General features: G+C 41.5%; 1 protein-coding gene and 1 long non-coding RNA gene across 2 annotated transcripts; one reads left to right on the top strand and one right to left on the bottom strand.

Annotated features, from left to right (window-relative positions):
- The first annotated feature begins 6,374 nt into the window (after positions 1-6,374).
- On the top strand, positions 6,375-9,441 carry rdh14 (retinol dehydrogenase 14). Its single transcript, XM_004082422.4, has 2 exons — positions 6,375-7,463; positions 7,686-9,441. Exons 1-2 carry the CDS (start codon positions 7,221-7,223, stop codon positions 8,301-8,303), a joined length of 861 nt encoding a protein of 286 aa, XP_004082470.2. The 5' UTR covers positions 6,375-7,220; the 3' UTR covers positions 8,304-9,441.
- Positions 9,292-10,832, bottom strand: LOC105356886. Its single transcript, XR_002872665.1, has 2 exons — positions 10,601-10,832; positions 9,292-9,843 (listed from the first exon to the last, which is right to left on the bottom strand). It is a non-coding gene; the product is annotated as an uncharacterized LOC105356886 (long non-coding RNA).
- Between the last annotated feature and the right edge of the window lie 7,219 nt (positions 10,833-18,051).

The raw sequence follows: 18,051 nt of genomic DNA, 5'->3' as shown, positions 1-18,051 counted from the left end.
GCAGAGTAAAGGGCTCTCCACACTAGAGCAGTCACACCTGTTGGTCACATAACGTTTACTTATCGAGGGAAAACCGAGTCCTTTTATGGTTAACTAAAACAGGCACAAAAAAACTGTAAAGATTCTTGTTATACAACCCAAAAGCGTTGCCGTATTTTGACCAACCAATAAAATCGGATTAGTTTCTGGATTTGCCAGAAACTCTCCACTTCAGCTGCAAACGAAACATCCATTTACTCATCATTCCTTTGAAACCATCCATCTGTTATCCCCTTTATCTAATCATCCAAACTAAAGCTATCGTTTTTTCCACCTCACTCCGTCAACGGTTATCATTGACTCTAACCATTTGGTTGGAACCAGAAGGAAGACATTTTCTATCACACTCGGTCCAGTTCTTAGATACAGTCTTTGGTCGTTACACAACTCCTGATTATTGTCTGCATATGAGATCTAGACATCACCCATAGAGAAGGCCTTGCTTCTGGCTCCAACCAAATGGAGTCAATTCAGTCGCCCTTTTTTTTTATCACAATACGGACGTTGCCATGTTTGAACAAGAAATCATCTGTGTCATTACCCGACCAGTCCTGGCATGCTAGCAGATTACGTCACTTCCTTATTGTAGTCAACAATACCCCAGTTAATCAATTTTGTTAAGATTCCCCATTATTCCTATATGTTTTTGTATGTTTCTTTTCTCATCAATGACTGGATTACAACGCCAAAAAATAAAAGAACGTCATCTTAGTGCAACACTGTATAACAACCGATATTGTTGTCATTACAGACAATAAATATCTCAATGATGCGTGATAGAATTAAAGCCACACGGCTTGGATTCATTCTCTCTGTTTGATTGTTTTTATTTTTCGTTTGTTTTCAGGAAATGAGAAGAAGATTCCGGCCTCTTTAGCCATCGCTAACGTTTTTGTTAACTGAGTTGATAAAGTGTCAGTAAGTGGCGCCGATGGGAGTAAACTGACATCAAACAAAACAGAAGAAGAAGAAAACGTTAGTAGTCCTTTGTTGGATTGTGCGGTCCAAATCCGTAACACTTCTTTTTTTTTTTTTTCATTTTTTGTCAACATTAAAATAATCTTAGATATGACAAGAAACTTTTCCATTTTTACATGTTATTATTGCTATAAACATCCAAAGACATACTCTGAATGTAACGACTGGTCCAAGTCAATCCGAGTCAACATTTCTATGACAACTACTCTCACCAATCAGGAGTGAGCTTTTTGGAAGGCCACACCCCTACCACTTGAAAGCAGGTTACACAAAATCTGTCAATCAAATGTTTCAAACGTTCCACACGAGACCACCTACTTCTATTAAGGCATCTGACTGGTCAGTATGCTTTTTGGGTGCATCCTGTTTGGAATGCGAGGAGTGGGGGGTGGGGGACACTTGGTCCAGTTCTCATATACAGTCAATGATGCTGATCGTGGATGAAGCTGGACTGTTGCATCAACAGTCGGAAGCAGCTGCTTCAGATGAGCAGCTCTTCAGGCTCACGTCAGTCACTTGGAGGGTCTGGCAGGCTGCAGATGGACAGGTCATGGCGGGGGCTCTCAGCTGTGAGCGTTCAACACCACCACTGACACAAAACTGGACCAGCGACCGCCGGCCGCACATTCATCAAAGCAGTCTTGGCTCGGACAGGGGACACTGGGGGACCGCCGCTGTCATCGGGCTCATTAATTATGTCAGTTAAAGCTGTTTTTTTATTAGCTGGATGATAGATAGATCTTTAATTGTTTTGTTATTTTCTCTCCTTGTGAGAAAACATGGACTCAAACATGGGAATGTGCGGACTCTGCTGCTGCTGTGTTTGGATAGAAAACGTCTTACGGAAGCCCTCTGATATTCTTGACAAATGCAGAAAGCTGAGCAGCATCCATGGTTTTAATAAAGCAATGAGTTTGTGCTGCAGCACGTGATGAAACTCTGAGGGTGAAGATTTATGAAGAACCTCTTCGTGGGACCCCTTCGTGGGGCGTCATCGCTTTCCTTTTTTTCCACCGAATGAGAGGAGAAATGCCGCAGAGTCAAGTGGATCCGCTCGTTCATCAAGCAAAAACAATAAACATTGTCTGCCAGCTTAACGTATATGGACTGGTGTATATGTTACCGTGAGGAGACAGCTGAGTGAAGATGCAGACAGGAAAGAGTTCAGACGTGGAACAAAGACGTTCTCACCCCTGTCAAATCACTGAGGTTCACTGGTTACAGTCGGCTCGTTTCGGAGTCCAATAAAGGGACTTGACCACAGATTTGCTGATCACGCAAAATGAAAAATTTGCGGCTTACTTTCAGTCTAATTTCCGAATCACAAAAAAGTTCGAGCATCAACTCCCAACGTCGGTGATACTTCAGTTTTGGTTGTAAAGGCAGCGGTTCTTGAGAGGACCTCACAGAATTTTAATAAAAATACGGTTATTTGCAACCAAAAGTATTCAAATAAAATAAGAGAGTATCACCTTAGAGAGTCAATATAGTGTGATTTATGAAGTCAGAGTCCTGAGTTGCATAAACAATAGTAGAAGCTGAAAACTGGAATGGATAAATGCGGCTCTGAAATGGTCTAGACTGGTGTGTTTTCAGCAAAAAAGAAAAAAAAAGTAGATGTGGCCAAGAACGATAAGACTCTGGGTCCCTTTTCACAGTTTAAATCTGTCAGGTCTTTTATTTATAGCTTCACACAGTCATATTTATGACCAGGAGCAAATAGGAGGTCAAGAAAAAGCTCTGCAGCCCACACTTCAAAAAAAAACAACGAGGGGTGGAGGCAAACATTTTACGATGAAAATGAAAGTGATGAAGAACCTTGAGAACTGACGTTTTAAATAAATTATTTATTACAAAAAATAGTACTAAAGTTTAAAAAAGTAGATTTGGCTGATAAAATAGTGAAAAAACAAGAACCTGGATCTTATTTGACATTGATTTTATTTATTCACTGAAATCGTTTTAATTCTTAACTCGGAGGTAGTGAAAGATATAACATAGATGCAACAATAAATGTCAACATGTTGGTCGTTAAAAAAAAACAATGCTCAGACAAAAACGGTTTCCCAAAAAGAGGAAAAGTGGGCGTGGCTTTGTGAGACAAAGTCAAAAAAAAGGTTATATTTGCGAAAACCAGAGTGTACATTTATGTACCACTTTTTGTTTTTTATTATTTTTTATTTATTTGTTACATTTAGTGTGTGAGGGAGAGGGGAAGAATGTGTGGGGGTGGGGGGCGTGGAAGAGAATAAAAGGAATAGAGGTGGAGAAAGTGGGGGATACAAGCGCTGATTTGAATAAGTTGTTATTTTAAGCTGTGTAACAACTATCCCAGATCTGCTGAGACGACAAATATTACATCCAAAGTTGAAATTCTGGTCACATTTTGTAACAGACGAATATCACAAAATGTGACCTTGTTAAAAAAAAATAAACTGTGTTTAAAATGCAACATCACTTCTGCTGTGTTTTAGGTACATTTATACATTTAAGAAATATTATTGGTGTTTTAAATTTTTAAACTGATTTCTAATTCAAATTCCTTTACTTTTACTTTCTTCAACAGATGTTTTAATTAACGCAGATCAACGGCGATTGTCCACTAAAAATATGACAGTAAATTACCCAATATGATTTTTGACCATGAACTTTTTAAGACCCACTCTGATCATAATTTGTTATATTTTCAAGGCATTCCCAGTGGTCTTTTGATTGATTACGCAATTTTTTGCTAAAAAAAAAAAAGCAACCTATGATGTTTTAATTTCTGCAGAGCAGCAAGAGTTCATAAGAAATTCAGTTTTGACTGTTGGTGCTGGAACTATGTAATTATCATTTGCCTACACGCTATTATCACCATAATACGATTGTGTCAGTTCTATAGTAAGAAAGTAAGAAAACAATGACCTGAAAAGTGCTGACTATACAAGTTATGATGTTCCTGTACTGCTTGATAGAATGACCCACTTTTATGTTATCAACCTCGGCCACCAATAAAACCAGACTGGATACACTGAGAAGGCAGAACTCCTCTGTGACAGTTGGCGATGTCACAGACCGATTCTCCTTCTGCAGAAGTCTAGCCCCTTGGTGCTTCCCACTGCCCCTATAAAAAAGCCCCTTACTCCCCCAACCTAACAATACAACAATGCAACAAAAATGGCGAGGAGCGGAGCAAGGAGCTTATGGCCCACCCAGTGCATTTTCTATCTCATAAATACCATTTTTTGTCTGCCCCTGATTTGAATCATGAAATACTCAAAAATTTTATTTTTATGTAATTTCATTTTCTTTATACATGTCCACCATCATCAGACAAATGACACAAGAACAGGTTAAAGACACCAAAATCCCATGTTTTATCACAGTGGGTCTTAAATGTTATTTATAAGCAATGGAGGATTTTTTTGATAAATAAATATATTTTTTATCAAAAACTCAAAATCAGTGTTTGATTAAGAAGAACTGTTTTGCTTTTTTTTTGTTTCTGAACCATGTAATTGGAAAACACGACCTGATTTTAGAGTTTGGAGGAGCTTCCTGAAGACGTTGCAGCTGAAAATCCTCCAGGTGCTTCCTGTCAGCTGACCCGTTCTGCATTCAAGCTCTGCTTGGAGAGTTTTCCTGAAAAGCTCATGAAGTCCAGTTACTTGGACTGCTTGACTTCATGAACACAGCATGACTTTGGAATAGATCAAAACTGCTCTGAGCTCTTCTGTCCGTGCGTTGCCTTCATGAGCTGTGCGGCGGTTGAGTCTTTCTGTCTCCGGAGCGCAGAAGCTTCCCTCTCAGCTGCTGAGGAGCGGCGGTCTGGAACGAAGCTCATTTGTCTGTTACAAGCCTGGCTTTAGCACCAATGCTTTCCAGATGTTACAGATGTTATTACCGCATTATGGCTGCTGGTAGAGCCCCGACTGTGAAACCAACCACAACAGCCCGGCCTCGGTACCAGCGGTGGAAGTGAAGAAGTTTGACTCAGTGTTTTTTTTGGCAACGGACCACAGAGGTCTCTAAAGGTTTTTACTGATTTATTTAGGAAATCTGAGAATCAAGTGCAGAGAGGATGAGGTTTTTCAGTAGCATGTTGATGGAGAGACTTTCATACTTGGTGGACGTGGAGCCGCAGTGAGGTACTAATGTGGTTTTAGGAACTTTAAATCCATCGTTTAATGGACATCTGTGTATTTTTAGACTAACATGTTGACATTTACGGGCGTCCCGGAACATCACATCTTCAAAGAACATCCACCCACTTCATTTATACAGAGCCGAGTCATAACACAAGTCACCTCTTTGTTCAACAAGGCCCAATTCATTTCACACAATGATCAACAAGAGCAGAGGCTGCCTGACCAGTCAGACGGATCTTTACCATAAACACGCGTGATGAAACCGTGTGATGATTTCCAAAATAAAACCATCCGATTTTGTGTCAGAGCTCCTTAAGCATGAACCCTCAGTCACATTTGACACTTAATTGATTTTCCTGCTATTTCAACCTTTTAAAATGATTTGATTTTTACTGAGAGTTTTAAGTTGGGGTGTTTTCACATGCCCCTAAAAATGTCATGCCTTTACTTAGCCTTTAGGGTTAAACAGAGCGATGTTCATGGTCAGGAATTCACGGACACTTAAGTTACAGAAAAATGCTCATTCATTGAAAACCTCCACGTGTTCTTGCAGCTGTAAGTAGAAGAAATTAGAAGCAATAATGGTGCAAAAATACTTCTAAAAAAACAGTTTTGATGAAAATTTAAATTAAAAAATAACACCAAAAAACAGTTTTTGCAGAAATCTTATGTGTTCAGGGTCTCACATTAAACAGAAAGGCGTTAGTTTTGTAAATTTAATGTAGTTTACGTTACGCACGCTGGTAACAGACTCCAACTTCAATATATAGAAAAGCATTTCCAACGATCTTCTAATTATGATTATGCCAGTTTTAGCCAGAATCAAAAACCTGTGTCAATATAGGACATAGTTTCAGCAGCAGAGCAGCAGGAGTTCATTACAAATTCACCTCTGAGTTGGGGGGGAACCATTGGCGTAGAGAAACCCCATCCCGCTTTTCCCTCCCCATTGCTAAAAGCTCTCTGATTTCACCAGCTTACAGCCTCTCACACCCTGACCTAATGGTGCAACAGAAATGGAACAATATCGGATCTATCCAGTCGGTTGGTTTTGATCCAGTTTCCAGCTCAGACGAGGAAAACAAAGACGTGCATGGATCTAGTCTTCTACAAGTGGATCATCCTGAAGTGAACCTTGTGGCCCTGCAGTGTGTTTTCTACGTCACAAAAGCGTTTTCTTTGTACCTGATTCACAACAATTTGAATAAAGCAAACCCAGAAATCCAGTTTTAATCTCAATTCTGTTTATATATATCTTCCATTATCAGAAATATTCAACAAGAGCATGTTGGAACACCATTTACATCGGAGTGATTATTCAAGACATTCAATGGCTCACATTCAATTATTATTCATTACCATTTCAACAAGAGCTAAATTCCAGCTTTCCCTCATGTTATAATTGTGTTTCATTTACAAAAATCAATAGATTTGTTTAAAGGGAACAATCACTCCATATTTAAGCATTCTAAAATACAAAATAAACGCACAATAAGCTAGAAAAATTCATGTCCATTAATAAAATACATGATATACTTTGGTATTCTGTTCTGTGGTTGGTAACTATTACTATATAAATGAATATTAATCTTGATTTACTCTAATCAACCCATGTAAATAACATATTTGGCTTCTTTATTTTACATTAAACATCAAAAACCGTCTTGGTCAGCTTAAAATGGTCCATACAGGCTTAAATGAAGTAGTTGGTGGGATTATGAGCAATTTTGTTTTTATTTAAATTTTTGACAACACTGTATAGTTAAAAGTTAACTTGACAGAAAAACTCATATTTTCATATGTTACATTTCTGAAATCGGGTAATTAAATAAATACTTATTATTATTAAGATTATTATTGTTGTTGTTGTTGTTATTAATATTATTATTATCATCATTATTTTATTGGTTCTAAAATTAATGTTTAAAAAAACGATTAAAAAGTTCATGTTTCTTCCGCTATGCATTTTGGGAAGTTGAGTCATAGTTTGTTGTTGTTGTCACGTGACGCTAGCTAACATCCGCACCGATTAGCTCCGGATAGCGGCTCCGGAGGAGCGGGGATCCTGCAGAGATGATGAGCGGAAAGACGGTCATAGTGACCGGAGCGAACAGCGGCATCGGGAAGGCCACGGCGGCCGGGATCGTGCGGCTGCGGGGCCGGGTGATCATGGCCTGCCGGGACCTGACCCGAGCCGAGGAGGCGGCCCGGGACATCCGGCTGCAGACCGGCGCGGACGGCTCGCTGGTGGTGGTCCGGTATCTGGACCTGGCCTCGCTGACCTCCGTGCGCGCTTTCTGCCAAGGAATCATAGAGGTGAATCGTTGATTTAGTTCACATTCTGGGCTGATCATTTGAATTAAGATGCAGAATATGATATTATTTTTCTCATTTTTTGCCTTTTATTCAGTAAAACGTCAGAAAAATGTGATTCTCCTCCAGTTAACCAATAAATCAAATCAATGAACAAATATTTTAACATTTCTAAAAATGTGTAATAACAAAACTGACATAAAAGTGGAGAATTCTGCTGAGCAGGACGAGCCTCGCCTGGACGTTCTCATCAACAACGCCGGCGTGTACCAGTGTCCGCTCACCCGGACGGAGGACGGCTTCGAGATGCAGTTTGGGGTCAACCACCTGGGTCACTTCCTCCTCACCCACCTCCTGCTGGACCTCCTGAAGCGTTCGGCGCCCAGCCGCGTCGTGGTGGTCTCCTCCAAACTCTACAAGCACGGCGACATCAACTTCGAGGACCTGAACAGCGAGCAGTCCTACGACAAAGCCTTCGCCTACGGCCGCAGCAAACTGGCCAACCTGCTGTTCACCTGCGAGCTGGCCCGGCGCCTGGAGGGCAGCGGCGTGACGGTGAACGCGTTGACCCCCGGCATCGTCAGGACCAACCTGGGAAGGCACGTGCAGGTCTCCGTGGTGGCCAAGCCCCTGTTCAACCTGCTCTCCTGGGGCCTGTTCAAGACCCCCGAGGAGGGGGCGCGCACCTCAGTGTACCTGGCCTCCAGCCCGGACGTGGAAGGCGTGCGGGGAAAGTGCTTCGCAGATTGCCGGCCTCAAGTCCTCCTGGACAAAGCCACGGACCAGCGGGTGGCCAGCAAGCTGTGGGACATCAGTGAGGTCATGGTGGGAGTAACCACCTGAGAAAGAGGAGGGTTTCTGCTCCAGGGAGTGGAAACTTGGTGTGCCTTCATCATCATCATCATCATCGTCTTTTCTGCTGTTTGAAGTTCCCGCTGCCGTCGGACGCATGCCGGAATGACGCTCTCAGGAATATTCGTGACCACATCTGATGCTGTCCAACGACGGCTGAAGCTGTTGTATTCATGTTCCAGGGTTGCCATTCATGGCGCTATAGCAGGGGTGGGCAAACTTTTTGACTCGTGGGCCACAAAGGGGTCTAAAATTTGACAGAAGGACTGGAACAGGAACAGATACGTGGAGTGTTTTTGGGATAAAGAAATAAGATGGCATTTGGACAAAAAACAGGCTTCATTTTGAAATTAAAAACTAATGTACAGAGCGTTTGGGAGTTTCCATTTCAAAACTTTCAACTCATTTTAGTGCCAGTTGCAGCTATGGATTGACGTCCCTCTGGAAAAACGTAGAGAAATGCTGCATTCATGTTTCTGTTGGAATGATCGGAAAAATGACTCGAACGTGAGAAAAACAACAAATCTTCCAACACCACGTGAATTTTCTTCATGTTAAGAATTTTCTTTCTGTAGTGGGAGACGCCCGAGACACAGGGAAAAAAATTAAACAATAATTATGATTATGAATTACAATTTATTCTAGTTTTGCGGCCAGATTAAACAATTTAATGGGCCGCTTGTGGCCCCCGTAGTCTGTTCGCCCCTGAGCTCAAGAAATTATTCTTTCAGTAGCCGTTTTATTTTGACAAAACCAAAGATCAGAAAAGGCCCGTACAACAGCTTCCGCTTCAACCCTTTCAGAATAAAAGACGCAGTAAAACGCTTTGAAGACGTTTGCGACAAACACCTCGGAGGAATTTAAAACCATTTTTATATATATATATAGTTGATGATCAAACACTTTAGGTTTGGATTTTTTTATTCATGAAGAAAATGGAGATAATCAGCTGTTTTATTCTGATTTTCTTTTTTCTAAAATCTGAACCAAAGCTGTACCCAATAAACTAAACTTAATTTATACATTTACAGCAGAGCTTTCCTTTTTGTGAGCATTTGTTTAAAACCAACGGAGTGAAACAATCAAATCTTATTTGCGTGCATTAAAAAAACTTTTGCAGGATTGTGCAGAAGGATTGTTTTTCTTGCCCCTTTTACTCATTTTAGTCCAGCTTTTGCTGGTTACTCTCTAGGGAGCATCTCTCTTGATTTAGACAAAGTTTATTCCTTTCTTTCCGTTGCTATAGTGATGTGTTTTTTAGTGAAAGGGGGCAGCATCTTAGCTCAGGTTGAGGGGTTCTTCATCCTCGGCTCATCCTATAAATGAACGTTATGCTTGTAATGGAAACCAGAAAAACAGGAAGTTCTGTGAAAGCAGGCCTTGCAGTGAGATGACGACCAGACCTTTCTGCGTGATCATTTCGGAGTTGCTGGAGGAGAGCGTGCTCCGTTTGGTCGACCTTCTGTCCTCCTGCGGCAGCTGCGGCGCTGAAACCGGACCATCCAGAACCTTTTTTCAGAGCGGCGTCCACCTTCGACGGTCACGTGACCAGCAAAGCCAGAAAAGATTTGAGGAGAAAAACAAACTGAAATGCGACCCCTCCTCCTGAATCTGCTTGATGATGAATGCGCCTCCTCTGCTGGTGACCCGGAGGCGGGGGGGGTGCTCCTCGTCACGCTCGGGGATTTCAAATCAGGTGCGGGTAATAGAATAATGCTGAGGGACCTGCTTCATTAACACCACACAGCCTGTGTGTGTGGGTGTGTGTGTGTGTGTGTGCGGGTGTGTGGAGGGTCGGCTCAGATATCAGGGGTTAGTTTAGCCTCAGTCAGCCATGCTGGCTGCCCCGAGAGCAGCAATTAGCCGGGAATGTTTACTCTCCAGGTGACCCGTAAACAGCACACTTCTGCTGGTATGAAATGGTAGCGGGACCTCCAGGATTCATGACTTTCCCACCTGGACCGTTCATTAGGATATTTTCTGGATCATTTATGGAGAGCTGGGCAACAATGCAGAAGCACAAAGGCAGCCGCTTTATCAAAGCCATCAAACGCTCCTGGGCCATTTCTAAAGGCAGCTCCACTCTACAGTGACGTGCGGTGAGGTTAATGGCTGGTGAGGCACTGACGTCATCAATCAGATTTACAAACATATGAACCATACTGAGTAACTTATTCACCATTAAATTGACAACAGTTAACGTGTTTTGTTTAAAATATCATTTCAACATGTTTTTTCATATACAAACTGCAGCATAGAAAAAAGCACAAACCTTATTATCATCTTACCTTTACTTGTAAATAAAGCCCATATGCCGCTCCTTCTGAAGAAAATGACTTGCCGCTTGCTATCACTTCTTCTATTATTTTTAGCGTCATAATCTCAGGGCTCATCGGCGCCCCCTAACTTGAGGCACGGGAACTTCTGGCCTCACCCAGTTGCTTTTTTGCCGGCGTTTAGCGTTCAGCACAAGAAACACGTCCCTCACAGTTATTTATAAAAACAAACACTGTACATCATATACGTCTGTTAAATTATGTAAACTCAGCTCATATAGTACAAGTGATTGAACCGACATACAGAGAGACAGCAGTACCGACTGACTGCATAGGTATTGCGCAATCCAAGGTGAGGCTCAGCGGGCTGGTGCCTCATCGCACGTCACTTCTTAGTATCTGAACGGCAAATGCGGAAATTCAGCGATTTTGAAAAGAAAAAACACCCAAAAATGATACATTTAAATGGAAAATGACTGCAAAGCACAAATTACTGAACTTAAATATAATAATAATTGAATTTATTTTTCTTTTTTCTTCCCATAATGACAGGTGAGGCACTGCCTCACCTGCCTCTCCTGACTGCACGTCACTGCCACTCTATTTGTTTTGCAAATGACGACAATTAGTGCAATTACACAATCTGATGTCCTAAATGGGCGCAGTAATATTCATAGGCCCTGGAATGTTAATCTAAATGTAAGAGCCTCGCTCGGGCTACTTACGCTTTAAGCTGCAGCACATAATGATTCAATTAAAAGCACATTCGCTGGTTTTTTTTCTTGCTGTTTGCAGAGCTTCTGTTCAGCAGATTTATCTCATAAACCTGAATGCACAAAACACTTTCCTGAGCTGTTTGTCTATAAAACATTTTTCATCTGAATTTGTTCTTTTAGGACTGAACCTGTCACTAACCAAAGCGCCACAGAAAAATAATCCTGATACTTTTTTAGTCCTCTGCCCACTAATTTCAAATCAGGAAGAGCCGTAAAAGGGGAAGTAAAACACTCATGAGTTTACGGCCTAAACAGGAGTGAAAACTGCCAACTTGTAGTCCCTTTAATCACACTGAACGCTGGTCTCTATTTTATTTTATTTTATTTTATTTTATTTTATTTTATTTGTTATTTATTTGCTGTTTTTATTCTTAGGTTATTATTGAATTGCTTGCTTCCTCGCACTGTCACACTAGTGAGAAACAACATCTCGTCTCACCTGTGTATTTCTCTGCAAATACAATGTGTGGAATGACAATAAACCACATCTTGAATCTTGAACTTGACTGGCCTGCCTTTGGTTCTGATGAAAACACAGACACTAACAATTAGCTCTCTGGCCCCCAACGCCAGAGAAACAAGGGGGCACAGGGGGTAGAAGGTGCAAGCCCCAGCCGGACCCGTAGAGCAGCCCTCCCACCGCGCCCAGGGGGCCCAACGAGGTGCCCCGCCCCAGGGGGGCACACCAAGCCCCAGATAGGCAGCCCACCACCACCCAGGCGTCCCGGGCATCCCCCAGCCCCAGGCACGAGTCAGGGCCCCCCGGGGAAGACCCCCCCCCCCCCCAACGCTCCAGCCCACCCCCCACCCCACCCCCCAGGCCACGGTTAGTCCAGGAGTGAACTCCTGCTGCTCTGCAGAAACTATGTCCCAGAATCAGCAGGTTTTTGTTTGTTTGTTTTTTTTTTGCTAAAAATGGCATCATCACCATTAAACGGCCACTGAGAACGCTTTAAAAATAGATCTAAAGATGGGACCCAATGATCCACAGCCCTAGAGACCATTCGGATCATGTAGCCCTTGTGCTATCCTAGGCACTTTAACGTTGGGAGTTGGGTCATCTAGACCCACTAGACAGTGCTCTGAACCTTTTTTCTTCAATGATTTGTGATCTTCACTGGTGTCCATGGATCACATGAAATCTTTCCACCTTTAAAACGTCAATGTGAGGGTGGGGTCATCTAAGATAGCACATAAAAAAATAGTGGAGATATTAACCATTTACTGCAGACTGCAGCAACTATCTTCTCAAAGTTAGTTTGTAACAGAAACTTGTCTTGCCGATGCAGACAAAGATTATGGCATCGGATCTTTAAATGCCTCTCTGCTGTAACAGTCATTAGTATAATTTTATTTAATCTTTTTTTTGCCTTTGGAAGAGCAGTGACTTCTCTCTGATGAGAACTTCTATAGTTAATCATCCATGATAGGAGGGCACGAGTTGGTTCATATGTTCTTGCAACTTCCTGGTATGTCTGCAAAAAAAAAAGAGGAATATGAGTCTCTTTATTGCACAAAAATGACAAAAAAAGGATGCCTTATTGCTCATAACACATTTTTTCTTTGTCTGGAACATTTCATGAGCCACTGTGATCAAAGGCACAGTTTTTACAACCAACAGTTCTCCAAATCATAAAGCCTGTTTATTTATTGTTCTCAAGTGTAACGTTGTTTGACATTTTGGTGGAACAGTGTGACGCTCTAACAGATCTTTGTTCTGACACTTTGAGGAAGGTGGTGCCAGCTCTTTATCAGCGTCTTTCATCTTCTTTCCCAACCCCGCTTGGAGCAGCACCGAGCTTCGAGCGTTCTCAGGATAACAACCTGAGTATTTGGTTTGGCTCGGCTCGTTCCAATGTGCTCGCCGCCTCAGACCACCCAAATGAACTTTTCAACTTTCTCCCAGGATCTCGCTGAAATGGATGTACCTGCTTTTGTTTTTCTTGTGCAACAATTACAGCAACTCTAAAATTAGCTCGTTAACTCCCCGAAGTTGATGTTGTTATCAGTGAGTAATGTGAAAACAGATTTTAGTCTGACGCCATATTTCACCACAGCGCTGAGAACGGAGAGTCATCTGAAGACAAACACCAGGGTCCATCTGGGAAAGATGAGAAAAGTCTATAGTATTGGAAATAAAAAAAACTCTCAGTATTCCTGCAGCTACCAGTACATTTTAAATCTTTAAATGTAAACATGAGATGATGTGATTTTGGTCGTTTCCTGTAGTGTTAAAATGATATTTATTTCCACATAAACATACTTTCTTTCCATCCAAATTGAGCCCCCAGTCTTTATCAGGCCAGGGACCGGTTCAATGCCACACAACATTTTAACAGATGGGCCTTTTGAGCTTCCGGTTTCCCGTAAAGTCCCACTCCAATCATCTCTGAATCATCTAGTTGAGTGTATCTTCAAAGCATTCTCAGTAGTATTTTTTTTATTATGGTTATGCATTTTATTTAGCTAAAATCTTGAAAGCCTGTGTCGTTTTCTAGGACATCGTTTCTGCAGAGCAGCGGTAGTTCATTAGAAATTAACCTCTGGATTGTGGCGCGGAGTAAGCCCACCACTCATTCATTTGTTTGCATGCTGTCGGGCTACCTTACAGCCCCTCACCACCCCTACCTAACATTACTGGTGCAACAAAATGGCGAGCACTATTTGAGCCATCCAGCCATTCAGTTTGGAGATAAATGCAAGTTCAGACAGGAATTACCAAGATGTACATGCATCTTCATATTTTAGATAACTCATCTGCATTTGCCATGTTGATTTCTAAAATAATTATGTCTATTTTTTACATAATAATTTAAGTAATTATTCTTTGTTTTGTGCTTTTTTGATAATTCAGGATTCTTATTTCTGTCTGATAAAAGTTAGGAACCGAATAACAAAGCTTGTAATAAAACTGTTACGGTAGAACAGGGGTGGGATTATAAACGTTTGCTTCATTCCACTCCCTTTCAAGCAATCATGTTTTTAATGTCTAATTATACTAAATTTAAGTTTGATACATCATTGTATGAATGTATAACTGATCATTGTAACGTTCTTTGTGTATTATTCTTTTTTGATTGCTTGAAATAAACCATTTCAAATCAAAATCATTTGATGCATATATATATATATATATATATATATATTTAATTTTCCATTTGAGTCTCGATAAATCATCCAAATAGATTTCTGTTTTCTTTATCTTCTTAAGTTTTTTTTGTTTTGATTGCCTGAAATAAATCAATTCCAAACTTGACTTAAATAAATCGATTCTTTGGTTTAAGTTCTATATAACCTATATCCAAAAGTGCTTTAAAATTGTCAACAACTGCAAGTTTTTATGTCAACAAAACTTTTTTTTTTTTATTAATCCAGACACTTTGTGGAAAATAACAACAATTCAAAAATGGATCCCTGAAGAGCTTAAAAAAAAATTGGCATTCATTTTAAAGATAGCCGCTCTGCAGAAACTATGTCCTAGAAAACCACGTTGGAGTTTTGGGGATTTTACCTAAAAAGTGCATAATCATAATAAAAACCACTACTGGCAACGCTTTGAAAGTAGATCCAGAAGGGAAACCTCTTCTTAGCATGAATGCAGCAGATGCAGGAAGTGAACCAAACATTGTTGATCCACATGATATCCTTCAACACGGAGGCTGTAAAGTGCTGCAGGGAATAGTCGTGTTGGAGCAGGGAACACGGGTTAATAAAGGGTCGCAGATCCACGTCGGTGGAGCAGCGGCGAACGAAAGGTGAGTCTCCGAGAAGAGAGCCCATAAATCATGTAGAAGAGTTTATTGTAAAGTAGCAGAAGGACTTTGTGGGGCCTGGGGAGCGCTTGTCTTGAGCCTACTGCTTGGCCGGAGGGACGTGTTTGTTTTAACCAATCCAAACAGTCAGGAGAAGAAAGAGTGGGCCTGCTCCTCAGAGCCGCACCGTGGGACTGTCCTCTCCTTTCCCTCTGCTTTCTGTCAAACATGCACTTGTGTTCCCCTACATTTATCCTCTCTGGAGTTGGGGGGGCGTGCTCACTCATGTAAACATAATCTCTGGCCATTGTTTACCCTATACCTTCAGCCAACCGTGTGCTTTCCTTTTGTCCAGCTGAGGATGTGGGATCCAGTGTTTGACTGTGTTACAAGGCCTTCAGAGGAATTTACCAGTTAAACAGTTCTGTTCCAACCAGGTTAGGGCTCAGCTTAGAACCACACTTCACTTTTTTTCCCCCTCAGGATGAGAACCAATAGGGGGCTTTACTCCAACTCCTGTTCCACTTTAAAGGCTGGAAGGGGCAGATTTAAAAACCGTAAAGCAGAACATAAGGCGGCAGACTTCAGTGGATCCCGGATGTGCTGTAAGATCACTGACATCAACCGAAGAATATGACCTTCTAGAGGGAGAAGCAGGTGGTTGAGGAAGCAAAGAAAACATCATTTTAACACATGAGCCCTTCCTATCCTCCAGGTTTTTTAATGTCGCCCTCAGACTGTCGTAAAAAACAAACAGGTTGAAAACATCTTTTATTCCAAATGACATAAAACTTTTAAACCAGTATGGCTACACTCAACAAGGAAAGGGCTCGGCCATTTTAACCACCATATGTAATTAATTTATTGATTTTCTCCTTTTTATTTGTTTGTTTGTTTGTTGGTTTGCTTGTTTGTTTAGACCCTTTGTCGTTAAGGCCATGTCACACATCCACATTTCCCACATATGAAATTGAAGTGATATGTGCATGACATACCTAATTTATAAGTGTTTCTTGCGTTCGTCATTCGGCAATGTCCGTCAAGGGTTTCGGCCGACAGGTCGTTACGTAAATGCGATTTTAAACTTGACAACATTTTTGGTGGGTTAAGAATTATGCAGTTTGTGCCTAATTAACTTAAGTTGTACGTAAATAACGTCAATCGTATGCAGGGTAGCCACTGTCTCCGTAACTCCAGCTGAGGACAAAGGACTCCTGACGACCTGAAACCATTTAGTCTGCGTAAACAATACCATCCAGTTTCAGGTCTGGCTCCTCCCCCTTGAGCACATATAAACCAGCTCTTTTACCAGCTATTTCAGAATTGACAAATCCTTTTGGATGAAAGGTGAAACATTTACAACTTTATTAACCAAGTCCAGATGACAACTTTTAAACGTACTACTGTGATAGAGTCAGAGATGGATTGATGGATGGACGGACGGACGGATGGATCGATAGATCTTAAAGCACTCTGTCCTGCAGCGCAGTGAAAGGAGCCTATTACTCCGTGTCCACCTCTGTGCAGACATTGTGTTGTGCAAAGGATGTCTGGAATTGCCCAGAGTTCTTTGCGTTAAGGCCTTCATCCTCTTCTACAGCACAGTTCCCCCTGTGTCCACCCTCCTCCTGATCACAGATGCACACTTCTTTATCAGTTTGTCCAACCGAAATCCCTTGTGGTCATACTGCCACCCCAGCATACGACCCCATAGAAAACAGCACTTGCCACGACCGACTGATAAAAGCGGAGCAACATGTCGGCACACACGTCAAAAGACCTTAGCTTTCTCGGGAAGAACAGCCTACTCTGTCCTTTCTTATACAGGGGAGGGTAGGGGCTCAGTTAAGGTCGTAGAGTAGAGTCAACGGTTCCTCCACAGAAAAACATGTCATCAACAGTTGTTATCAACCTTCATAATACCAGAGCAGTCGCCAGCGACACAAATATGATGCGCTCTTCCAACAACTGTGATTCTTCAACTGTTTGCATAATTAAAATAATTCCAACGGAGCAGAAAAAAGCGGCTTTGCGCCAATATACGACATGCACAAAGCTACTTTTTTATAGCTTCAGAATCCATTGCATTAATTGTAAACAGTAAACAGTGGAAGAGTAATGGTAGTTCGAAGATGGAGTTAAAGAAACAGAAAGTTTTACTCTCCAATCTCACTGAAACATCACTGCACCGTAAGGAAGCTTCATGTAAACACTCCGCTCTCACAGGCATCTGGGATGGCAACACAAATCGTGCAGCCGATCAGTATCCCAGATCATTTTAAAAGGAATGAGCCAAGAAAACTGTTATCTGCTGGCAGACCCTGGTGGTGTGAGGATGGAGCGCTTTGGTTTGGTTTTTCAGGCGTGTTCTCGGTTGAGGATTAAAGATTTGTTTTTTTTTATTGGTTATCATCTTGTTCTGTTTTGAGTTGTCAGTCACTCCAGGTGTAGGTTAAAGATCATCCACAGCCTCTGGTCTTTAGTTGTTCCTTGTCAGGTTGTCTACTGTGTCACTCTTTTGTTGCTCTTGTGATGCTGTCATGTTGAAGTGTCTGACACCAAGCCATTGTAGCTCCAGACAAAGTTAGTCTCAAACATGAAAAGCTTTGGGAAAAAACTGAGTGTTGGCTCAATGGAAGAATTTCACTGGACTGAGTTTGCTCAGCCCAGACTCACTTTGCATCCAACCAAACAGGAAAATGGAAGAAAACTAACAACTCTTTACACTGAATTATAATTTCATGGATGTTTCACAGATTCTAAAGAAAACTTGACCTCAAATGCATATAAAGTTTACACACAGGTTGTGTGAAACTCGTAGGCAACAGTTCTAAAGTCAGCAAAAGCAAGTTGGCAACAATTAAGTTAGACGTCATGACATTGGAAGCCAATAAAGGAAAAAAATTGAGACAAATGGGAAAATTCTGAAAGACCC

The sequence above is a fragment of the Oryzias latipes genome, chromosome 22 (assembly GCF_002234675.1).
Source record: "Oryzias latipes chromosome 22, ASM223467v1".
NCBI lineage: Eukaryota > Metazoa > Chordata > Actinopteri > Beloniformes > Adrianichthyidae > Oryzias > Oryzias latipes.
This window is presented reverse-complemented; position numbering and strand designations above follow the sequence as displayed.